We start from the raw sequence: 26490 nt of genomic DNA, 5'->3' as shown, positions 1-26490 counted from the left end.
TTTAACCAGCTTTGAAATAGAGTTAATTAACATCTGAGACAAAATTCTGTAAAAACAATGAAGAAAATGAAGAAATGGTGGTTTGTTGTCTTTGATTTCTGTTAAAAGACTTCAAAGGGTTGATGCAAAATTTTCTAAATTGGGTTGCAATCATAGTTTGCAATTTTGAGATTTTTGAAATATTGACAGACAATGGATGGGCTATAGAAAGACTGTTTAGGTTTCATTCTTTTGGAGTTATTGGGATAATGTGGTTGAAATTTTACCTGTGTGGTTGTCCTTAATATTGTTTGACAAACAATATTAAGGAAGCGGAGTTTCTAACATCTTTTGAAATATATATATATGCTTTTAAGTATGTAATGTCAAAAACATACTCAAAGCAAGTAACTTATGGGTTGCAGTTTGAAATTTTACTGGACTTTTGTTTTTATTTGGTTTTTGGTGGTGTTTTGGGTTTTTTAGCCAAATCCTTCAAGTGGAATTACAAGATAGGTGTAGGAGGGTCTTTTGGTTTGGTAGATTTCTTTTCTGAAAAAACCATGATGGTCCATCCATGCCCTCAATTTATTATATTTGTTTCTTTCTTTGTGTTGCTTATTCTTGTTGTAGTTGCAAATTGTTTTATTGTTTTTAACTGCACACTTTTAACCCTAATTGTCTTTTTGTTATGGATTATTTCAAGTAATTTTGCAGTATTCATAAGAAATGTGCATTGATTGTGGAATTGGTGAAAATGCTCAGTAAAATTTAGTATAAAATTTATTAAGTGGGTTTAAAGAATCTGATATATCTGAACAGATTGCCTGAACATGTTGCATAGTCTCCCTCACTGGAGATAGTCAAGAACCATCTGGATGCAATATTGTGCCTGTGTACTAGGATAAGTCTGAGCAGGGAGGTTGAACCAGATGACCCACTGTGGTCCTTTCAAGCTTACACATTCTGTGGTAATTTTAACATCAAATATAACAGTATTGGAAAAAGCACCCAAACCTTTAAGATCCTAGGAAAACAGTGGAATTTTCATTACATTTGATTGATTTTTATTTGGGAGATGATGTCATTATTTCTTGACTTTGATGGATAAGTGAACCAAACTTTTAACTGCTACTAGTTCATCTACTGTGCATAACTCCAAAAATAAGTTAATGTTAGTGTACTTTATATGTAATATTTTAGAAAATAAACAAAATAAGTTAGCATATGGAATGGACTGTAGGTACAGTGTATATGTCCAGTAGTCATCCCTATGTGCTACTGCATTACTCTATTACCTTATTTTCTCCATCTTGCTATTTGGAGGAACCAATGAAGAAACACTTCTCAGTCTGCAAAGAGAAGAGTGTGAGAAGCAGGGAATTAACCAAAATTACCCCTTCTTAGAAAGCTAGATAATTTAAGGACAGGTTCAGGTTTGAGATTGCACATGATCTGTGTCTAAATTTAAAGAAACACTGAGTACATTTAAATTGAGTTTGTAGCATGTAAAAATTTTGTATTTTCACACACATAGGTTAATTGTTCCATAGACATTCTTGATGTCTAAGGACATCTTTCCATCAATTGCCTTTAATTACTTCAGATCAGAATGGATTTTTTTTTTTCTTTCCTAGGCCCTCAAAGAAAAAGATGATCTCAAAAGTCAACTTCTCTCAGCTATAAGCCAAATAGAAAACCTTCGGAAAGAGCTGAATGATGTGCTTACAAAGAGAGCCCAGCAGGAAGAACTTCTCCACTGTAAAGAGGTAAAACTGGATGAAATGGAGTCACACCAGGTATCTCTTGAAGAAGAGATAAAAGAAATTCAAGGTACTGTCAAAAAATTGGAGAATGAGTTGAAAAAGCAAGTTGTTGTACAAAATCAAATGCAAGCTGAGAAGGAACACTTGAAGACAGAACTTGCAACTATTAACTTGTTTCATAAAAAAGACCAAGAACGACTCCTGGAAATGCAAGCAGATGTGAAAAGTTTAAGTGCTATACGTGTGGAACTAACAAACAAAATAGCAGAAGAGGAGAAAGCCAAAAAGGAATTACTTAAGAGCCTCTCAGACCTCCAGAAACAGCAGGAATCTAGTCATGAAGAGATGATTTCAGCTAACAGGCAGCTGAAGATGGAAAGAGAAATTCACCAGCAGGAGTTGGCAGATCTTAAATCAGAGTTACAAAATGTGAAAATCAAACATGAACAAAAGGTTCAAGAACTCATGAAACTCCTTAAACAAGAAAAAGATGATGCAGAGGCTCAGATTAAAATGCTAAAGGTACTTATTGTGAAGAATTACAATGTCAGACTTCCCCCCTCCTCCAACACACCCCACACACAGCCCCTGCCATTAAATGATGAAGGTAATAACACATGGGCTTTAAAGCACTTAACACCCATGTTATTGCAGGCCATTGTAAAAGTTTAAAGTTTGGGGTAAAAAACGTAGCAGTACCTTTTTAGGTCAAAGTCTTAGTTCAAAAATAGTAGAATAGATATATCTATGATCAAAATAAAAGGAAATGCATGATGCTGTAATATTTTAAATATGACAGGTAGGTGAAGTCTCGGGTAAGGATAGAGGGAAGCATACAGTCACCCCAGGACACCATCTTTTAAAAGGGTAGAAAGGAGGACTGTGGGAACTATTGACCTGTCAGCCTCATCTCTGTTCCTGGGAAGATCAAGGAGGAAAACCTTTTAGAAGTGACACTAAACCACATGGAGGACAGGGAGGTGATTTGGGACAGCCAGCACAGCTTCAGCATGTCCTGTCTGACCAACACAGTGGCCTTCCCTGATACAGGGACTACATCAGTGAACAAGGGAAGGGCTACAGTTGTTTATCATTTCATAATTTATCTGGCCTTCTGTAAAGCATTTGGCACGGTGCCCCACAACATCCTTCTCTCTAAGTTGGAGAGAGATGGATTTGATAGATGATAATAAATGGGCTGAATGTCACGTTTGGCGTGTTGTGGTCAATGGCTCAGAGTCCAGAAGGAGTCCTGATGTACAGCAATGATGAGTGGTGTCCCTTGGGAATCTCTGTTGGGACTAGAGTTTGGTTATTTAATGCATCATTCATGACTTGATAATAATTCTTGAGCAGTTGATAACATAGAAACCTTTAAGAGAAGACAGCAATAAAAAACCCCTTAGGTGCTTGTTAGTAGAATGATCATTAAAATCAAATATTTTGACAGCAGTGCTTAACACTGGTGACTTATTTTTAGTATGTATAGCATTATTTAAGTGGTCTGTCCAAAAGTGTTTCTTTCTTTGGCAATGACATTGAAATTAAAAGTGTACATTTGCTATCAAGTGGAGAGAAAGAAAGTGTATTGTGGATACTAATAAGAGAAAATAAATTGATCGTGGCTGTGCTTTTCTATGAAATGGCAAATCCTACAGTTAGGACCTTTTTATTTTTACTGGTTGGTAAACTTAAGCAGAGTATTAAGGAAATTCATTTCCATATTTCATTGCAGTTCCATGACTTCTCCAGAATCTTAAATCTACATACATTTTTTTAAGAGCAGAAGGTTTGAGGGAGATTAATTTTCTAAGATATTAGGGTAGACAATTTTTTTAGAAGTATACAAAATGATAATGCACAAGATACTCTCAATTGAGAGACTGTAAATGAAAGAAAATAGGAAATCTTATGTGTCTCTAGGAAGATCTGATGAGAACATAAAATCCTGCAGGTGATTTGTTACTTTTTGTCTGAACTCATCATTACATTGTATTTGGATTTCAATTTTATGGACATACTTTTCTTCCAAATTAAGGTAAACTTAACTTAAGCATACTTTAAAAAAAAAGTTGTTTTGAGATTAGAGTAGTGTTTAGGGAAATCGAACAGAAAATGCTGGGGTTTTTTAACCTATTCTTTTTTTTCAGGGTGCTAAGATTTTGTCTAGCAACCAGCTGTCTTTTACTGTTACAGTAATAATTGACCTTATTTATGCCTCAACTCTGTCCAACCTTTGTAACTGTTTTTGGAAGGGAATATACATATCCTATCCAAAGATAGTTAAAGCTTTAAAATAAAGGTCAGTTGAGAGACACTTGAGGAGAGAAGGGAAAATTAATATATTTGTAGGATCCAAATCCTTAAACTTAAGAGGATGCATTTATGAGTTACTTCCAGGAAATCAGGGTACAGAATCCTGTGTTTAGAGGACTAACTTCTGCATAGATTGTTAAAGGAAGTGACTTTTGATTTTTGTTATTCTGTCCTCTTTTGCCTCCTCTGTACGATACTTTCTTCCTCATTTTTACCTGGTTTTCTGTAGTGTGGCACTGGATTGAAACATTATTAAGTAGTTAAAGAATTTTTGAGGTAATAGGGAAGGTAAATAAAAATATTGTATGATGCACTAGAAGTAGAGAAGAACATAGTTTTTTGAGATGGCAGTGTTAAGAAGGATCTTACTGTTTCATTACTGAGATTCTGATGCTTAAACTTTTAATTTGGTTTCTGCTAGAAAACCCTAAATGATTCCCAACCAATGCCTGTATGATGCCTTATTTGGTATTTAAAAAGATAGATACACTAGGCATAGGAATTAAAGTGGTTTGCAAGTGGTCCCTATTTGTCCCTGTGCTCAGAAGGTCTGGATCTGTCCCCTAATTTTAATGCGTACCCTCTCTTGCTTTAAAAACATGCTTGTTTGCTTAGAATGATGATATACAAATTTTCCTACTACCTGACAGTATGGAAGTATTTGAAATATTAATCCTTAGTCTAAAGTTATATAGAGATATGTATCTATGCATATTAAATTGTGTATATGTGTATGTTTCTTTTAAAATAATTTTCTATACATTTTCCAAATGTTCCATCCATATTTTTTAATGAAAAGTATTAAATGTTGAAATTGAGTTCAATAAAGATCAATTAAATTATTGTCATACTTACCTTCTCCTTACTTGAAATTAATCAGTATTAACTTTCTCTTCTGTGTCTCAAGGGTAATATAGGTAAGGGATTTTTTTCTTGGATTGTCTGCATAGGTATTATAATGTAATTACCTTTAGTAGGAACTGAAAAGTTGATTTTTATAAGCATATTCACATGAAATATTTTGAGCATTGCAGGCTTGGCTTTGTGGTCTTAAGACTTTGTAGACTGTGGATGCCAAAGTTCTTTCTCAAATTGTCCTTTGGAGGAGCTTTTGTAATCTGTTTAGTGTCTAAATTAGTGTCTAGATTTAGTGTTGAAATTAATTCATAAAACTTCTTTCCTTCCCCTACTTCCTCACAGAAGTCATTTTTACAGTGTAATTGGAAAATAGAATCTTTGCTTTTCCTCAGAAAGAAATTTACTTAGTCTATTTTTGTGTTTAACTGTACCCTGCACTTCATCTAATATGAAACTGGTTTTGGGGAATGTGTGTGTTAATTTGCTTCTTAGTTGTATTTTTTAAGTTTTCTTGATATTGTCGAGAATTTCTCAAATCTTTCAGTCATTTTTTTTCCCACTGGAAACAAATGTGCATTATTTACTCAATCTTTTGGGGCTTTCTAAATCCTTAAATGTTTTCTTCATTTTTTTTTGCAAAGTTTCATGAGTAACATTAATCACACAAAATAATAGCACAAACTCACACGGTTTTAGAACTTAAACATAGTAAATCTTTGCTATTGTTTCCTTGCAGATATAAATTTAGTATTGGTTCCTGAAATTAAAGCTTAGTTTTAGACTTTCTGATTCCAAATTATTTTAGTAATGGAAAAGCTGCATAAATACTAGGCTTCTCAGGATGATGTAAGCTGATGAGTGTAGCAGAGCTGAAATGAAGAATCTGAGACTTCTATTTTCTGCTTTTAAAACACTGTATGGTTCTACAACTCTGTGATGTGTGTTTCCCGTGTTCAGATAAGTAATTGCACTTAGTAGAACTTAATTTATTTTTTCACATTTATCATTTGGCAATACTATTCCACTGATTTAAAACTTTAGAGCTTGGGTGTGTTTTAAAATAACCCATACAGTGACTTTGTAATCTGTTTTCCCTTTACCATCAGATGGAAATTTTAGAAGAGAAAAACATAGTCAAGTCTCAGTGTCGACAACTGGAAAAAATAAAAGTTGAGTGTGATAAATTGACGGAAGAATTAATCCAAAACAAGGAAGAAAATGCAAAATTAAAACGGAAATGTGAGTTTGTAAAACAAGAACTGGAGAAAAAGGTAAAATTAACTGATTTTAACCATGATTTGTTCCTCTGCTGATAAATACTGAAAATAAATGATGCATTATAGAAATAAATGGTAAACCTAAAAAACTCCAGCATTTATGTGTTAAAGAATATATCCAGTCATGCCATAGTGCACAGTTTCTATATGAATTAAAGAAGACAAAAATGCTTTGGCTAGGTTATGAACTGTATCCCTCCAAAGATTTGCTAATAATATTTAGGACTAGAAATATAAATCCTTTTGCTTGCCTGATCTCTAATATAGGTAATGAACAAATATTTAATCAACCACTTCTAACTATTTCTAGTTTTCTTAATATTTTTCTTCAAGATGCAGTAGAGCTATGAATAATTTAGAGGTAGTTTGAAGTTCATATGCAATGTAAGCCTAGTAAAAGAAATGCTAACAAATGTTGGGGTGGAGGATTTTTGGTTTTTTGGGGTTTTCTTTATAGTATAGAGATAGAAAAATGTTAAACCTGGCATTTCTTTAGCTTGCTAAACTATCAGGAAGTGATTTAAAAGTTCAGCTTGTCAGACTAGTAAAGAATGCTTGAGACGAAAATTCGACAATGTGTTTTTTCTGCATTGGCATTTTAGTTCTATATCTGTTATTGAGAGAATGTGTTTCAAGGCATGTACACGGGCTTCTGTAGTCTGTTGTGAATTAGCTCCAACCTTACCTAATATTGGGAAGACACTCTTTTTATGCCAAAATCATCTTTTATCTCTAAATTGAGAAAGACAAGTTTTTAAGCATGCAATCCTATGGTCTCAACTTTTGAAGGTAAAGGCAGATGGAGACTTCTACTTGATTGCATTAGTGGTTAACTTAAGAGAATATTTGCTATTTTGATTTTGTGGATTGTCACAAGGGATTGCCATGTTAGGATGGGGGAAATATTACCTCTTGAGAAATCTACTAGCATCCAGCATACATGCAGCAGAAGCTTATTGTGTTACAGAGTACTTTCTTTTCTTTTCCATACTTATAATATTCTGTTCTTAATGCAAATACTAATTCAAGGAGGCATAGACATTATAGCTAGCTTAGCTTTATTTTTTTTTTCATGAAAGGTGAAGGAGCAGAGCATAATTGTAAAATGGTTGGTTTCTTTCCTTTTCCTTCTGTGCACTTCTGAGTCATTAGTGACTTCTGTAGGCTCTGGATGGAGAATGATAAGGAATGTTGCACATTCAGAAAATCAAGCAGATAAGAAATAGAAAAGTAAAGTATGTATTCTGTTTTAGTCTTTGGGAATGAACTTAGATATGATGGACTGCATTCAGTGAATAGTGAGATAGCAGAATACTAACACTAGAAATACATAAAGTGCAATCTTACTACTTTCAGGATACTAATTTAGGTCAAAAATGTTATTTCAACTCCTATCTTTGTAGTACAGAAATACTGGAACCTGTTCATCTTAAAAAATTTTGCTGTTTCTTCAGTTTGAAATAACTACTGTCTCAAGTATTTCTGTATTAGTGAAAAAATCAGACTGCATATCAAGTAGGTGTGTTTCACATTTGTAGGCCACCTATATTAAAAAACACCTAGTAGAAATAACACCTATACACATACATATGTATGCAACCACCTGAAAGGAGGTAGATGTTGGTCTTGTCTTCCTACTAGCAAGTGATAGGACAAGAGCAAATAGACTTAAGCTGTGTCAGGGGAGATTTAGATTGGATATTAGGAAAAATTTGTTCATACATTGGAACAGGCTGCCTAGGGAAGTGGTTGAGTCACCACCCCTGGAGATGTTCAAAAGACATGTGGTGTTCAGGGATATGGTTTAGTGGTGGACTTGGCAGTATGGGGTTTTTAGTTGGTCTCTATGATAACTGAGTTCTTTTCCAGCATAAATGATTCTATGATTCTGCCTATATTCCATTCATGAAACTTGGGTGTTAGACATTACCTAACTCCACACTGGTATCTCATAAGTGCAGTGTGTGAGTATTTCCAACAAACAGACTTCAAACAGTTGTATCTGTGTCATTGTGGAGGTTCAGAATTAATAAATTTTTGAAATCCTTGCTCTTCTCACTATTTTTGGTGTGGTTTGCACACATTGGAATTTGCCTGTTAAAGCTTTAGCCCTTTGCTGAATTACACCTCCTGATCTCAGCAGCAGACAGGTGTGTTTCAATTCCACTTATTCTCCAAGATAGGTTTTTCTATATTACTTATGGTGCATAATTCAATATTTTGTATGATAAAGGTAATCTAGCAGCAGTTTTGTTTGGTTTTATGGCAGCTCTATCATAGATACAAAAGAAAAGAATTTGAATTTTAAAAGCATATGTAACATTTAATCAATCTTCTGACATTACATGATAACATAAAATACTTTCCTCAGTGCCACTCACTCTCCTATAAGATATTCTTTGAATAGTTTTCCTTTGAGCATTGACTGACTGCCAATAAAATTTTCCTTCTGGATCTCTTTCTGATGTTAGAGATTAGATGCCTAGAAGAGATTCAGATCAAAAGATAATAATGGGACTATTTGCTCTGGGCTCTTTTTCTCCTCATGAGATTCATAATGGAACATCTATTTTTGACTTTGAAAATAGGCTTTATGATTGTTGAGTTTGGATTTGGTAGTTTTTTCATAACTGATTTACAGGATAATAAAGAGAATCAAGGGAGGAACTTACAAGTGCTATTAGAAGGTATTATTTTTCCATGGCAAGGAGCTGAACTTAGCATGAATATGGTGTAGTTATTGTGATTATGGTGTGAATATGGCGATATTGAAAGATACATGACTAATGACATGTTATATCATTAATGCAATTATTTATCTTTGTTTTATTTTTCCTTTTTCACTCCAGGAGAAACAGATCAGCAATGAAGAAGATCATTTGAGAAAGATGAGTGAGGCCAGACTGGAGTTTAAAGATCAGCTGCGTCACTTGGAAATGGAGCAGCAATCTGTTCTCTCTATGATAGGAAGTGAAATTGATGCTGCTTGTGAAATCTTTTCTCGGGATTCCATGGAAAAATTCAAAGTAATTCTAAGTTTTAAGTATGCTGCAGGTTTTGTTCTTTTCTTAATGAAAGTTTGTAGTGGAACTTGTATGTACTGTTGTCACTGTTGCATGGATAATCATTCTAATAGAATTATGGATGTTTAGCTGATACAGAGGGACATTGCTAGGGGGTTTTTTTGTTTTGTTTTGTTTGTTTGTTTGTTTGTTTTTGAGATATAGTTCTCCTCTTGCTTGTGTGAAAGGACCTTTTATTAGCCGAAATTTAGAGGTAGGTTTTCTTAGGCTCTGTCCTAGAATTGGGAAGTCCTTAAAAAAGACCTAAAATGTTTTTAAAATTGAGATGAAATGAAAATATTTTGTTTAAAAATCACTTGGATGCTTTGATTTTTATATAGAGAATTGAATACTGAAAATGAAGAGTTTATAACCTCCCTTTTTGAGGAGCAGGTCCTTGCATCCAGAAAACTCAGACTCAAATTTCCAGGAAACTGGTAGCTTGCTGTAACTTTTTTTTTTCTATTTTTTTACTTCTCCTGCAACCTGTTTCCCTGTAGCTTTTCTTCTGAGCGTTCTCATTTGCTTCCCAGCTACAGAAACCATTCTTCCTCCCTCCATATGATTCTACATGACTAATCCTCTGAAATGAACATTGTGCGCTTCTGAGAACAAAGAGAACAGACTGTCTGGCTCAGCTTGTCACCACACTTACAAGTGCTTGACCTAGTGGCTTTTTAGCCTTAGCTGCACCCCTGAGTACACTCAGATTATATCTTTTTTCTTTTTTTTTTTGTCTTGCTGTTTAAACAGAAGAATGCATTGTAGTTCCTTGTCATTTGACTGGGCTGAGCTGCTTTTGAAATAATTTTTTTCACAATTGACATAATTTCTCCACTTACATATGGAGTTGCAGTGTTGCAGCACAAAACTAGATGGGAATTCTAAGAAAAAGTTTTTGACAAACAAACTTTCTCCTCTGTATCCTTACAGATGGGTCTTTTTTTAATTAAATTTTGTAATTTGCCCTGGTTGCCAGATTTTTAAACATTTAGCCATGCCTTCTTGGACTTGCTCCTCACCTTGTGCAGAGTTTTTGTTTTCTGGGAAAAGTTTTGCAGATCCTTGTTTATACAAATCTCCTTGTTTTTTTTTAATCAATGGCAAACTTAAACCAGTACTGAATACAAATTTTTGACTAGACAGCTGTTGTGAAAAAGAAAGTTAGTTTTGTAGTCCTGTTAAGAATTGTTTTTGTAAAGGTAAGAAGCTTTGTTTGTAATATTGTTTCTCTACCCAGTACTTCAGGTATTGCCAAGCTTTCTAAAAATTTTCACCCTTTCCTTCAAGAATTTGCTGCTGCAACTTGGGTAAGCAGGAGGAATTTGAGGGATAAATATTTGTTCTGAGAGAAGTCAAGAACTAGGCTTAATCTTCCTTGATAAAAGAATGTATTTCTTTGATGGATTTCCAGCAAGCAGAAAAGACTTTCTTCCTTCTATGTCTAATTCCCATTTTATATCTCTTTCTTTGTCACCTGCTTTTTCATAGGCAATATCCCTTACACCAACAGTACTGAATGATCCTCATCGCTGGTTAGCAGAAACAAAGGTAATAGTCAAATCTCCTGAAATTTTACTGAGTAAGCTAATATTCAGCATTTGATGGTGTAGTGGGAGGAGTCCTTACACATGGCAGGGGGTTGGAACTAGATGATCCTTCAGGTCCCTTTCCAGTCCTAACAGTTGAGTGAGGGGGTGAGTCTGTGAATGAGTGGATCAAATTAATTGAAAGTCCATTTAAAATGGCACTTCAAGGTTAAAAGGAAAAATACAAAGGGATTCCTTTGGCAATTATTGTGATATTTCCAGACTGTTATTTCAATTGATAGAATAATTTTCGAAATGTTTCTATCAGCAAGAAATAGCCATCTCTATAAAAAAAAAAAAAATCACAATGTTGTATTACAAGGCTAGAAATTATTTTAACTAAGGCTAGTATTTATTCAATCTAAGATATATTAGATTGGATTCTTGGAAAATGAATGATTTTTCTTATCCTGTTGAAGCTTTCAAATCCTATGTGTCCTTGGGGGCACACATGCTTGAAAACATCTACAACGATGACTGTAACTCCTAAATCTTGCCTTTCATTTTGCAGCTTTCCTCCAGCTCCCTCAGCTCACACATATAAGCACACTACTTAAAAAAAGTATCTTTTAAAAGATATCTTTTAAAAGAAATAAATTTATCATGATCAAAACAGATCACGAACAGTGGACGACAACTGCTGTTTTTGCTTCATGTAGGATGGTCAAAGTCACAGAATTGACTGAAGGAAAAAAAATTCCAAATATTTGCCTGTAAGAGGTTATTCATGGTGCATGGTCTGTGTTAGACTTGTAGACCAAGAATACTTCCACAATAGATAATGGAGATAAGATTGGAATCAAAGGAGAAATGTTATGGAGGAAGTATTTTCTTCATTTGAAAAAGGGACACTGACATATTATTAAAAAGAACTTTCAAAGAGCACCTAATAACACTTTGCATACATTTCTCACCTAAGTTTGTTTAGCTACTAGAGGGAAGTTTAACATTAATATCTGCTTAAAATGCCACTTTTTTGTTTTCTTTTGTTTTTAAATAAGCTGTGTGAAAGTATTCCATTTGATCACTTCAAGATTTACTATATTGATCACAACCTTATCAGTGAGGTCTTTTCCTCCTCTGAGTGAACTTTAAATATTGACTTTTGCTGACTAGAAAGCATTGATGTCACTTTTTGAAAAAGGAGAAATACTTTAAATTTTGTCAACATAAAATAGAGAGAAAAAGGTGTTCTGAAAGGCAGGCCTATCTCTTGGTGTCTGTGTGTGCACTAATTCAGTGTGAAAATTTCCATATCTACCCTAGCAAATTCATGCTTCTGATTTAAAAGAAATAAATTAATATAAAAGAAAATCACTTTTCACATGCAGTTATCAATCAGAATATGTCTTTTGGGTCTCTTGAAAATCAGCTTATGTTCTCTTAATATATCTGAATGCTCTCTATTATTATTATTCAGATAGCTACAAATGAGTAATCTGTGACTGCAAAGATAATTTGGTCAGTGAACATTTATATCCTCTTATTTTTATTAGAATTCTTTACTTTTTATTGTACCCTTTTTTTTAATGTAGACTAAGCTTCAGTGGCTGTGTGAGGAGGCAAAGGAAAGAGAAAGTAAGGAAAAAAAGCTGCGATGCTACTTGCTGCAAAGCAGGGAACAGCTCAAGCACTTTACACAGATAAAGGAGACTGAGCATCAGTCTCTCTTTAAACAGATAAAAACCCAAGAAAAACTTTTGGAAGAAGTTCACAGAGAAAAAAGAGGTATGTTACTGGTTCCAATTTTGTTAATAAAAGGGAGAAAGAATTTAAAATTCTGTTAATTATGATTATGAATATGGCACATTGGTTTTATCAAGTAATTAATTCAAACTGCAGTGAGCTAGTGATAACCAAGAATAATGATTTGTTTGTGATTTTTTTTTTCCCCTTGCTGACAAAAAAGGCAAATGCAATCAGCTGCATTTCAAACCAGTACAGTGGCTGAATAACCCACGACTTACATCATGCAAGTGGATATAGAAATTATTTCCCAGCTGTACCACCTGGGACATTGCACGAGCTGGGCAAAAAGGGATTATACAGGAGTCTGAGGCAGGCTGAGTTAGACTGCTGCTTGCATAGCTCACTGTGCCATGGTATGATCTTTCATTGTGTTCTGTTCCCTCAGTTTTGGAAGAAAGGTGTCACCTTTTAGGTTTTCTTCAGAAATCTTGTTCCAGCCTTTATTCGAGACTCCATACTGATATAACTGGACAGAATAAGTATTCTCTTTCATTATTTTGTTCATTGTCACTTTTTGCTGATTGATGTAGATTCAGATAAGAGTAAACATTTAGTAAGTGTAGTTATAGTTTCTAGTAGCTGACTTATTATTGAAAGTGATTTGTGAATTGTAGCAAAACCAAAACTGCCTGGTTCTGGCAAGAACAAAGTTAATTCTCTTCTAGTAGCTGAAACTTGCTGTGTTTTGGATTTAATATGATAGTAATGTTGATAACACACTGATGATTCAGTTTTTGCACCCCAAGTCAAGGACTTTTCAGTTTTCTGTGCTCTCATAGTGAGAAGGTGCACTAATAGTTGCAAGGGAGCATGGCCAGGCCAGGGGAGGTGGCAGAGGGAAATTCCTTATATTAGAACATTATTGCCAATGTACAAACACAGGAGAGTTGTCTGGGAGGAGCCAGTCACAGCTGGAGAAGGGGCTGGATATTGCTTGGTGGTGAGCAATGACATTGTACATCACATGAGGGTTTTTGGTTTTATTTCTATCTTTTTTGACATGCACATCATGACAGTGCATGTGACAGTGTATGCAAGAATAATGGATTTACAATTTTCATGTGAATTTAATTGGTTTGTTTTACAGTCATGTCAATTTAGATTTTTCTTTTTAATTTGAAAATTATGACCTTCATTATACCAAATCAGTTATTTTTTAGAAGTTGTAGAAGATAGAGAAAAAAATAGACTGAATATCTGCTAATGTGAGTTTTGAGTACTGTCATTCCACCAAGGGATACCTTTGAATGTTTTAAAAGGGCTTTATATTAAAAAAAGAGGGTGCAAGACAAAATCTGACTGTTTTTATATATTGAACAAATACTCTTATGTAGTGAATGGAAGGCCCAGCCTCAATTATGATAGTCATAGAATGTAAACATGTAAACTTTTTAATGGAAAAATGACTTCAACATGAAAATTGGAAAAGCTACTTTCCCAGAGAGAAAAAAGAAAACATGGCTTGAAGCATAAAAAAGATGTTAAGCCAAAAGGAGAAAGCAATCCATCAAAATGATAAAAGATTTAAATTAAGGATATGGAATGCTGGTTGGCCTTCCTTACTTTAAGCATTAAAAATGGAAGTACTTACACAATACTAAGGCACCCAGTAATGAAATTATGGGCAAATCTTGGTGCTGCAATAGATCAAATGAAAGCAGAATGCATGTAATTAATGAAAAAGCCCTTCACTTTTTCTTTTTTAAACACCAAAGTATCCTTTATGGTATTGCTAAATAAAATGGATATTCAGTCAAGTTTGATCAAATAGATGCAAATATTTTCTGTTGGAATGATGCAGATTTTTTTCAGATTCTGTGAGTAATCATGAATATACATGGATGTGGTTGACTATCCCCACTGACACAAACCACTTGTCTGAGTACCTGATATAATCTGAAAATACTCCATGAATTTAAGTTCACATAAATCACAACTTATGAAAATGGTACAGAGAAATTTTATTCTCAAGAAATTAATCTGTTAATTTCTTTTCTGTGGATCTGATAATGTGGGTTACTCATGGGGTTTTTTTGGGAGAAAGAGTGAAAATAGAGATTTATGGTGGAAATATCAGAAGTAGCTGGCATAAATATTTAAATTGCTTTGCTGATGAACATGTTTAAGAAAGTTTTATTAATTTATTAGGTCTACTAAAACTTTTAACTATGTATTTTTTTGTCTTTTTGTTTCACCAAAGCATTTGTAAATACCTAGAATATTGTAGGCTTTTGAAACCTCCTTATGAATCTCTGTAGCAGTGTTAATGTTATCACAGTGGTACCTGTGGTGGTATCAACTGGCTGCCCATGTGGTCTAATCCTGACAAAAACAAGTAAGCTAACATAGAGATTCATGAATAAGAAAATAGGGAATGAAGAAAAATACAGTTTTGAAGCACAGAGTATCAGGATTGTTTAGAGAGTAGCAGAAGTTTCATAGTTATCTGGTGATGCCTCAAGATCGGCTACATTTTTCTGCCCTTCTTGGTAAGAGTGTAATGATGGACACTTCAGAAATTCAGAAGTATAGCAATATTTATAAATACAGAAGAACTGAAGAGGATGTTAGTTCTGATTTCAGGTTTGCAGGTTGGTACTTTGGATACAGTTCCCTACTTAACAAGGTAGATAAATAATGAGGTAATCCGTCATGCTACACAATGGATATTTCAGTAAGTAACAACTTGGGTTCCATTTTTCTTCTTAGAATGATTTTGGTCTTAACAATCAAGTTTATTTAACTAGCATTGCACTAGGTATTCAATAGGTTAACAAAATAGACAAAAGTCTGACAAAATAAAATGCCTGAGTTCCAATTTCTTGACTAAGAATTTAATTTGCTTTCTGGAGTCTCTTACTATGCCATGGTGTTCTTAAGATCAATTTAAAAATTAGTTTAGGTAACAAGAATGTTGTTATTTTTTAATGCTTTTTCTCAGCAATTGTATCCAAGACCTGGCACAAATTTCTTTCATTTATTGCATTTCTATATGATCTGGCCAGACTGTGTAGTCTTGTAATTCAATTCATTAGAAGTCTATATTTGATCCTGGGTGGACCCATTGGTTTTATAAATTCAGATTTACTTCAATTGCCTTTGCAAGAAAATCTTGGAATATACTGATATGTATATAAGCTAGACATAATGTGTTATGTAGTGGTGGACACTAGGTCTGCACAGTTTTTTGTGTTTCAGGATGATATACTGCTACTTCAGAGAAGCCACAATAGACGACAAATAAATGTTAAAAAAAAATAAGACTTGACATATTTGGTAAAGCCATATCTGTTCTTTTTTAAATGAAACAATGTTAGTGTGGCTGTAGTAATGTAAGAAGAGCAGGTGCATTTCTCCTATTTATAGACTGATTTAATTTATTTCAAAATGTTCTGCAAATACAGTTTTACACAAAGTCCCAGGTGATGCAAGATATATTCTGTACCTATTCTCAATGTCTACTGAGATAACACTATGATCCCATTTGAATTATTACATATTTAGAATTTCTCCTATATAGGTACAATATATATTCTTATAGTGGTATATATATACTTACACTGCTAAATAAAGCTTAAGAAGGTAACAGTTGTATTGCTGAGCTGTTATAGACTAATGTTACATGCTTTTGTAACAGGCATAAAACTGTACTGAGCAAATGTGTGGTGTTTTTCTCCATTAAGTTTGTCACTCGTGCATTATCATTGTGCTTTGTCTTAGATTTGAGGATACAAAAATCAAATTTTGAAAGACTTAGATTTTTCGCTGGTTTTACTGGTGGTGTGAACTCTTTGAATCACACAATTGCCTCTAGTTTCATCACTTTATACAAGTAAATTTTACAGAGATTTGGGTAAGTGATTCCTGAAGCAAGACAACAGTTTATTTTAATTTTTCTGTTTTTTTTCTGTTGGGTTCTGTTATTCAACTGCTGTGGATAATGTAAATTTAAAACAGTCTGTAATATTAAAGTAGATTAGAAATGTAGGTAAAACTTTGCTTTGAAAAAACCTAATCTTTCAAGTTATATTCCAGTTTTTCCTATTTTACAGTCAGTAAGTCCAATTTTTGTTTGAATCAGGAACACTAAAGCAGAAAGAGTAAAAGTTTGAAATAAGAGACAGTGTAGTACATTGAGTATAAATATACTGACATTGAGCAGTCTCTGTTAATTAACTGAGCAAAAGTGTGAGATTGGGAAGCAGTGAAAATCAAAATAGTGTAAAATTATGACTACTATATTTCATTTAATAGTAAGGTACATATGCTGCTTTGAAGACAACTTTAAGCCCGATTCTGCCCTTTCAGCTTTTTTTCTTTCTTTTTTATTACATTTCTTTTTCTCATATATAATGTGATATTGCCCTTGTATGACCAAGAGTCCTTTCTGTGGCAACAAGAAACATCACAAGGTATTTTCAGGTCATCTTTTATTGAACAGTGAATGGGAGCATCTACTCTAGAACACTCTTTTAAGCAAACATACAGGAAGGATTCTGAAGGATTTCAGAGAAACTCTTCATAGTACTTGGTTTTCATAGTAAGCTTCAAAATGCATCAAGTTGAAATATCATTACAATTAAAATAATTTATTTCTTCTTAATAGTGTTCTTGCCCTTTAAATAATGCTTGGTTTTTTTAATGTGATGGGGGAGGGAGGAGGGAGGATTTCTAAGTTATTTTAAACTTTGCCAAAATGAACCTGCGTTCAGAGTCTTAGAAGAATGGAAATAAACCCAAATCATTCAGAAATCTTGCCTTGTGGAATTGTTTTGATTAGAAAACTGGAAATATCTGACTGGACATGCATTGCTGTAATTATTTAGTATTTTTCTGGAACCATTTTCATTTGACCTTATCTTTTTATGCATTCATTAAAAATATGGCTGCCATTGTAAAAAAGAGAAGGTAAGACATATGGGATCAGACTGTAGCTAAGATGTTTTTAAGACTTCCTTTGATTTCTTTTTTATTTCTGAATCACATACTTTAGATTATCTGAAACTTATGTACAGTTTTTTGGTTTGGAAAGCATGGTGAGTCCTTTAAATTAATGAGTTTGTACTGCTCATTAACACTAAGAGACTAAATTTATTAGTTTTATTTCTTGGTTTACCTGCACATACCAGAAACTAAATTAAAGTTGACAAAAGTAACCTGGTGGATGGGAATTCAGTGTATATTAGGTAATTAAAATGTATTATTTAATTTTTTCTTTCTTTTGTGAATTATGACTTTTTTCTTTAAACAAAGCTAAAATAGCTGGTGTTCTGTGAACTAGTGGCTTTTGGATTTTTTTACAGCTGTTGAAATGATGACATTGGACTCCTTATAAGCACAATTACAGCTTCACAGTGATTTAACACTGTATAATAAAGAGAATCTTGTAATCAACTGTACAACTTTATCAGGACTCCTTGAATTAATATGAAAGGTGCTTTCAGGTTATGCACTATTCTATACCAAACTGATATCACCATTTTACAGCTACTAAATTTAAAAAAACCCAACCAAAAATCTCTACTCCAAGCAACACAGGCACTTCCACACTTGTCTTGAATTCAGTATTTTTCTGAGAAGTATATAACAGAAACATCATTTGTTCTTCTTTAAGTAACAATGATCTCCTGAAGAAACTCTTCAATATCTGAAAAGATGCCAGTTTATTTAAATAATATACTGTCTTATAGGAAAGAAAACTGAACCAAGGGCTCTATGTTCCTCTCCTGTTATGCCTATTCCCTTGGTCAAAGCCATGTTAGTCTAAAATACAGATGAATCATATAGGGAATTTGAACAGAATGAAACAAATGCCATCTAAGATGTAGTATAGTAAAGTTTTTCAAATTAAAGAAGAAGTATTTAAAATCTTGTCTTGCTGTATCATAGATTTAATATCTTTCAAAATTAGAGCTTGTTTTAATGGTTTTGTCTAGAACTTTTCAGGCTGTAATAGAATATGATTTTCAGTGTAGTTCATTCCTCAGTTAGTAGATTTTATATCCTTTAAGCTGACATGCTATTTTAAATCCTTTTTTTTTTTCTAAAGTGAGTCCAAATGATATTGTGTATTTGGAGAATTGGAGTTTAAGTCCTATGTCAGTGTCAAAAATTTCCTCATTTTGAGAAGAGCTTCAGTCATCAGTAAACCAATTCTTAATGTTGACTGTATGCAACAAAATAATTTTTATTACAGAATATACATTTAAAGTGAATTATTGAAAAAAAAAAAAGAAGTCTAACTGGCTTAGGATTTTTCTACATAAAGATTAAATTAAATAAGTGATATTTAATCTGTTTGCACATTTTTTTTCCTTCTATTGGGTTAAATATAAAATCCTAGGTTGAATGTTTATTCTTATCAGCATGTTCAAAGTAACAACTGTCTGTATCTGACATATTTTTCTTTCCTTCTTGGTTTTGGTTTAAGAAAATGGTAACTGTGATTGGTACTTTTAAATAATTACATGTTTTGTAGTTAAAGGGGAAAATCCTTTAAAATGTTTAAGAGCTAGGCAAGACAAGCAAATTAACAATACAGTTCATACAGTGTGAGTGTTTAGAACAGTCATCTACTAATTGTTTTTACTAAATAATAAGTTCTTCTATGTAGTTTTTAAAGAAATTCACACATAATAATGGCCATATATATCTTAATCTTCTTTAGAGTGGGCAGACAGAGTCACAGTATTTTTCTTGTCTGCATCTATCATGTCTCTAGGATAAGGTCATAACATAGTCAAAGGCATGATTTGGATACTTCTGCCAATTTTAAAGGACTTGAGTTGCAGGTTATTAAGCACTGTTAGTAAACATTGTTGCTATAAAGTTTTATTTTTTTACTTAAACAGAGTAGCTGAGTCAAAGAGAATATGCTTGCTCCTGGTTATGTATTAAAACAAAGAGGAAACTTGAGGGTAAAGCTTGGTGTCCTATTCCTCAGTTTCTTAATTCTACACCACCTTTCTTCTCTGAGAATTATTCTTTAAAATGCACATGTTCGTATTACAGTACTTATTTTTGAGTATTTGAGCAGTGCCTTTGTGCAAAATTAAGTATTGCTAGTATGAAATCTCTGTTTAGTGGAAAACATTTAAATGTAAAATTTATCACCTTAATTTTTGTTTCACAATTCTCACACTTAGGATTTTGTTGGGGATATTTTTCTTTTGCTTTTTGTTTGTTTTAGTATACTTGGTGAATTGAGATGCATACCACTATAGAAAGAAACCAAGTGCAAACCCAAGAAAACAAATTCATCCAAATATGTATGTATGTAGTTCATGTATATGTACATACTGCATCAATATGTTACATACTTCAGCTGCCAGGACAGAAACTTTGTCTTCCTGGTTTTAATGATATTTGATGACCCAGTTGGAGAACATTTCTTTCTTGATTGGATTGAAATTCTAGGAGCAGCATTTTCTGAAAATAAGGCTTGAATGTTGTCTGTATGGAAAACTGATTCTACTTGCAAAATTAAATGATCAGACAATATACCATTTCTTGCAAGACACTATATAAAATGAAAATATCCTAGTGAAATAATTTTGTTCTAATGCAACATGCTTAAAATCCATGGAGCACATTTCTATTAAGAAAGAGCTCAGAGGACAGAATTAAGTTAGGATGCTGTTGAATATAATGCAATGATCTTATAGCTATTTGGCAAACCACAGTTACCGTATCAAATTCTTAATGCCTTCTTCAAACCAGTTTATTTTTCAGCAGAAGTGTATTTAAATTGGCAGATAACTTAGTTTTTCAGATGCCTTGCTTCTGTCAAGCCATGTGAAGTGTCATGGAACTTGTGAGGAAGTTTGCTTTGCATAGCTTCATATCATCCTTGTGTCTGAGGAAGAAGGGACTTTCTTCTCCAAGTGATTGGGAATGCTGAGCTGATGTTTCTCAAGTGTATTAAAGGGATTTTAAGGATATTGGGCAATGTTTTAATAATGTGGCTTCTTAAGTAAGAGTTGAATGGGAATATTCTACTGTATACATGCTTATTCTCATAAAAACTGGAGAAATATTAATGCTTCATTCTTGGTCATTGAGACTTATCTACACAAACTGGTTTCATGAGTTTGTGACATGGACTATTCATGTATTACAGTGAAACAGAGAAAATAAGGAACAGAGTGGGATAAGATCTGAATTTTAAGGTTGTAATGTTTCTAACTTGTTGCAAAAACCTTTCAAATTTGAAAATACAAAAGTACTCTATGCTTTCTGAAATATGTATCCTATATACAAATGTATATAGTATAACATCTTCAGGCTGGCATCTAATATTGTGGGAAGATTGCATTGTGAGGAGAATAAAAACAGAAATCCTTCTAAGATTTCTTTTTTGACTTTTTAAAAAATGATTGTATATTAAAATCTAATGTGTTTATAGTACACTGCGACTCCTACTTTAATCTCATCTTAGAACACTTTAGCGTGTGACTTGATTAAACTATGTATTTTGTAGTCTTGCTGTAAGGAATAGATTTTGCTTGCTCTCTGGAAGGAATTTTGATTTCCAAGGAATTGTTTACAATAAAGGCAGTGTTATTACTACTAAATTATGTAAATTTCCATCCTTACTGCAATTGATAATCAATGGTATGATTTTGTGGGCCATTCAGCTGTATGATTCTGCATTTTTCATGTGTTAATCTGTTGCTACTATAAGAATGGCAACATAAAATGCTTTTAGTTCACAAAATGAGCATTTCGTATTTCCTGAAGTGGTAATGTAATGTACAAATATAGTGTGATTGAAATTGAGCATTCTGTTTGTTGCTGCTCATAAGGTTTTTGTAATTAATTTATTTTTGTTCACTTAGAATTTTGTTGATGATTATTCACTAACTTGCAATAATCTAACTTACTTGAGTAGTAGCTTAACAGTACTGGACAGATCTAGGAACCATGCTGCATCAGGTTAGGAAGAAATGTCAGTACTCATAGTGTCAATTCACTGGGAAAGATGGCAGCTGTAATTAGAGCATTTTTACAGAGCTGTATGAACTCTGTAAACATGTGTACTCAATAGCAGCTGGGTAATTTCTTTTTCCATATCAATCACCAATATGGATAATATTTATGATGCCAGGTCAAGAAAAAATAATATTAGGTGTCTTGTACCTTAAAATTTGTTGCATATGTTCTGTTCTCATCTGATGTGCACCCTGAAGTATACAGTGCAAGTTGCATGTGTTCTCTGGTTCCAAGTTACACATCTGACATTATTCTTTTTCCTGAGCAGTGCTTTTATGTGTCCTGTAACAGATGACTCTGTTTGGTTTTTTTTAATTGCTCTAAAGACTTTGTTGCACTGCCTTAGCAGAGAGAGTTCATTGCAGAATAAATTGCAATATTGTTGTTTCAGCTCAGGTAAACTGGCTTGCTAGTGTATAAATACACATCAAAACAGCAGAAGGACAGGCATTTACAGTAAACCAAGTTTTATTAAATGGGAAAATATCTGTTATTGATTATGCTAGTGCTTTGGGATAAATGAAGTTTGAGGATCAAGCTTGTAGAGAAGAAGCACAGTTATGTATTGCACTGGGACATTATACAATGGGTAAAGTTTAGGTCTGGAAAAGATCTTGTCAGAAAGCTTGGTAGAGTAGAGAAACCCAGCATGATTAATTTTAAATATTGCTTTAAAACTGAAGGTTGTCTATAATTTGTATTTTATTGTCATTATTAAACCTGTAGATTATCATATGGAAAAAAAATCCTATCTGTATGTCAATTTGAAGGCCTTTTGAAATAAATATGCCAGCAACAAATGTTGCAGCAAAGGAAAATTATACTAGACGAAGGAGAAAATTAAAGAAAACACAGAAAAGCATACAAACTCCTTGGTAAGAGGTGAAAAACCAATTTCTGAAAAGCAAACTCAAGTTTTCATTTTGGTTATTTTCTTGTTTTCTGAAAAAAGTTTAGAACCATTTTTTCTCAGTACTAAACATATTTTAGAACTAAGGCTTAAACCTTTACTTTTGGTCTCAGGAGATTTAATTTTTGTAATTATATTTTGTCATACATAATATAAAGACATAAGGGAAGAGAAATTTACCCACTTGATAAGATTGCTAGAGGGTATGAAAACCTTACATAAACAGTATAAATTTTTAACATTGGGTGTACATTAAGAGAGTAGTTTTCTGTTGTTCTCTGTTCTCAAGAGGCATGAGCAGATCAATGCACATTATAACCTGTCTCATAGCAGTTATACCCTTCAGGGGCATTTCCAGTGAAACATGTTTACTGTTTGCATGGTATCTCTCTGTTCCTAACCTAGGAGATGATGCTCCAATTATTGAAAATACTTTCCAAGTTTGTTTGCCAATGTACTTTATAACGTGTGCTGCAAGAGGCATCATATAAAAACATATCAAATATTTTAGCACTTTAGCAAGCTTCACTTTGTTTCTTGCATTTGCATTGCTGAGATTAAACAGATATGCAACTAAAATGTAAATAAGTAAAAGATTAGATGCATAGAATACTCTATTCTCCCATTTGCAAAAGTATTTTTGTGGGATATTAACAGTCACTGCCATTTTTTATTAGTATTTGAATGTCTCTACCTGTAGGAATTATGTAGTGTTGGGAGAATGGGATACGCAATTCTATAATAAACATAGATTATTTGCAGCCCTTATTAACCTTATTATAAGATATGCAGTGTCTTTTTATGACAAATTTTTATAGTACATGTATTACACTCTTCATACTGGATGTACATTTCTCCATGTAATCTCCATTGTGAGACTAATGCCTTCTTACCTTTTAAATCAGTTAAAACAGCAGTGTAAATCTGGGGTTTTTTTGTGATCAGTCTCCAGGAATTCTGTTGATCAGAAACAAAAAGTCAAGTGCTAATTGAAAATGACAAATACTCTACTGCACCAGACAAAGAAAAGACAAAAGCTCTGATGTTGCTATTCAGTTATAATATATATAATTTTCCTCTTCATATTCTCTTCTCTTTTGGAGTATAGGAGAGATTTCTTCTTCAAATGTATGTATAAAAAGTTTTCTTGAAAAAGAAGTTTACTAGACTTCTTGTACTGTAGATTTTTGTAAATGACTATGCAGAAGGAATAATAAGTTAGTGCGTTTAGATAGTGTAATTTTCAAAATAGATTTTTAGATATTTAGGGAAATGTGCCATTCACTGAAAGTTAAAATGTTTGCCAGCTGAGCTGGTATGTCTCAGATGTGTATCATCACTTACTGTGGGACAGTACAACAACAGGATTGTCCCACCAAGGAATTAACTTAAAGCCTAACTGCAGCTGAAACAATTATAAGTAAGCATTGCTATTATAGCTTGCTTCATAATTGTCAGCACAGTTTATTGCATCTTCCTCTGTAACATATGTAATAGAGTGTTGTATAATTTCTAGTTGCATTATGTTGGGTGTCGGTGAGACATACTGAGCTCTGTGCATGTATGTTTGGTTGAAGTAAATGTTTTCTTAGAAGCTGTTTGGGTTCTAGAGATACATAGGGCCATCTACTAGAATTAAAAGCTTTCTTAAACATTTATCAAGGAGTGAGTCCTGTGGAGATAGGACTTTTTTGGTGTGCTTTACTCTTCTGACAGAACATCCAAGCTACTATAAGATCCTTTTTTCTGAAAAGTAGGGAAATTTAATTTCCAGACCAGTATCTTTGAGCTTCCCGTAATATCTGTTCTCCTATGCTGTGAACATTGCAAATGGATTATTTAGTTCCAGTCTTCAAACAGCCCAATTAAGAAATTCACTTCTAGGTTTGGGAGAATTACTCATCTCAAGTAACAAGTGACCTTGGCTAGAAAACCTTTCTGACTTGCAGCTGTTGGCCTCCTTTGGTTTGCCCAGTTACTTCAATTCAAATCAGCTGTACTCGCTGCTTCAAAAACCTGGATACCCTTAATTGTTGACCATTCCATAACTGATAGGTCCAAGACCAGTTATGTGTATTTTTGCATTAAGATCTACAGCTGCCTTTCAGATGTAGCCAAGAGGAAATTTGCTGATATGCATAAATATGGTTGGGATGATAAAAAAGAAAATCCTAGGATATTAAGAGAGAGAGCTTGCTGAAGAAAGTGGCATTCAATTTCCTGTTTTGACATTTACATATGCCATACCATAATTTTTTATATCACTACCATGCCCATAAACATATCAACATAATTTTCTAAAACAAGAAATGACAAATTATCTTTCTAGCTTGCAGTTGGTAAATGAAAACAAATTAGGTTTCAATTTCTTTCTGTGTGCTACTGGAAAATTTTATTCATTATCAGAAAGGAAATGTTTCTCCATTCAGGAGAGAATTGTAACAATTATATGTTATATGCAGTGATAAAAATATTCTACTGCATTTTCTGTTTAAAGTATCAAATATTATGAGGACCTTGCTTTGAGACATTTCTTAATTTATTTTCTTTTTTATAATGCTGGGGTTTTTTTTTCTTTCCAGGTTGTTTAATAGGTTTTCTAATAAAAACTGAGAGAAAAAGCCATTTTTCAGTTTCCTTGCATAGATCTGTGCTACAGACAGGTGTGATGATAGCTCACACATGCAAATCCAAGAAAATCAGGAGTTAGTGGGTCAAATTGCAGTTTCCTATTCATGGAGACATTTAATATCACTGCAGAGAAAAGGCAGAATTCTTTTTTCTGTTTCTCTCATTCCCATTAGTGCTACTTTCTCCACCCTTTGTTCCATGTCTCTTGCTCGTTGGACCCCTCTGTAATTGTATATTACTCTGTATTAGCCACATAGGGCTGTCTGGTTTTTGCCAGTATGCTGTTCTCATTGTTATGAACTGAGACCCTTTGGAGGTGCAGGTTTGTCATTTTGCCAAAGCAGGACAAAGTAAGCAAGAGCAGTGGGCAACCAGAGGCAGGGAGCAAAGAGACCTCCCTGCATTTTGGCAAATGCACCTGTGAATGCCACCTTTAATATGATCTGAGCACATCTGGTGGAACTGGAGCACTTGGTTGGACTGACTTCTGTGGGATACGAAGGAGGAGTAGTTACATTAGTCATTAGTACCCAAACTAGTTTATTTGAAGCTATTAGTAAAGAATTTCATTGTATAAATGTGCTATTAGATCGTTAGGGTTGAAAATTGATAGCTTCTTAGCAAAACTTTTTAAATAAAATCTGAAGTGTTTATTCATGACCATTGTATGTTAGATTTATTTTTTTTTTTTTAATCTGTTCTCAAGATTTATTTCTAGTAGGAGCATGATTGCCTGTATTCCAGCACTGCTTAGCTATGTTACTGCTGCATGAGTAATCAATACTTATATATGATAACAGTTTCAGCTAGAAGTAGAGTGAAGTAATTGGCATTTAAGGCCTTAGAAATATTAATAATCATCACAGAATGCTTAGTGACAGAAATTCAGAATGTCGCTATGACTCGTGTTCTGTTGAGTTTCTAGTGTCAGAGTAATTTCTAAATTCAGTAAATCTCTAGTATTTCCTCAATTTATTTTATTTTTAGGGTTTTAAATATTTTCTTTTTCCTCATAAGAAATTCTGCATAGTTACAACTGAAAGAGACTTCTGTTATTGTAGTCAAGTCATGGCACCCTAATGATAGTCTGAAAGAAGAGCTGTAGTCTTTTGATAGATGTTTCAGTAAATAGTAGCCAAAAGAAAAGCATAGCAGCATACTCCAGATCTAGTGTTTAGCTGTTCAAATACCACATGTATTTGTGTTAATGAATTCTCTTTGGCATATGTGTTTTTGATAGTAAGTGAGATGAAATTTGAAAATACTATCTTGGTTACCAAAATTAAATTAATATTTTATTACTACTTTTAATGGTACTAAAATTTTTGTCATAAGAAAAGTTTGTTTTGCTCTTAAAAAAAT

The 26490-nt window shown here is 33.4% G+C and overlaps 1 protein-coding gene across 2 annotated transcripts in view; it reads left to right on the top strand.

Moving 5' to 3' along the window:
- Positions 1 to 26490, top strand: part of CEP128 (centrosomal protein 128) — a 100138-nt gene that overhangs the window by 34890 nt on the left and 38758 nt on the right. For both annotated transcript variants that reach the window (XR_013774555.1, XM_079308054.1), the window contains 5 exons: positions 1617 to 2267; positions 6026 to 6190; positions 9046 to 9222; positions 10750 to 10809; positions 12383 to 12575. Coding sequence is in view for 1 of the 2 variants with exons in the window: in XM_079308054.1 (XP_079164180.1) it covers positions 1617 to 2267; positions 6026 to 6190; positions 9046 to 9222; positions 10750 to 10809; positions 12383 to 12575 (1246 nt within the window). In the remaining variant the exon portion in view is untranslated. The remainder of the gene's footprint in view (positions 1 to 1616; positions 2268 to 6025; positions 6191 to 9045; positions 9223 to 10749; positions 10810 to 12382; positions 12576 to 26490) is intronic.

This window comes from Erithacus rubecula (genome assembly GCF_903797595.1).
Source record: "Erithacus rubecula genome assembly, chromosome: 6".
In the NCBI taxonomy this organism is placed as follows: Eukaryota; Metazoa; Chordata; class Aves; order Passeriformes; family Muscicapidae; genus Erithacus; species Erithacus rubecula.
The sequence above is the reverse complement of the archived record's forward strand: the minus strand, read 5'-3'. Positions and strand labels throughout refer to the sequence as shown.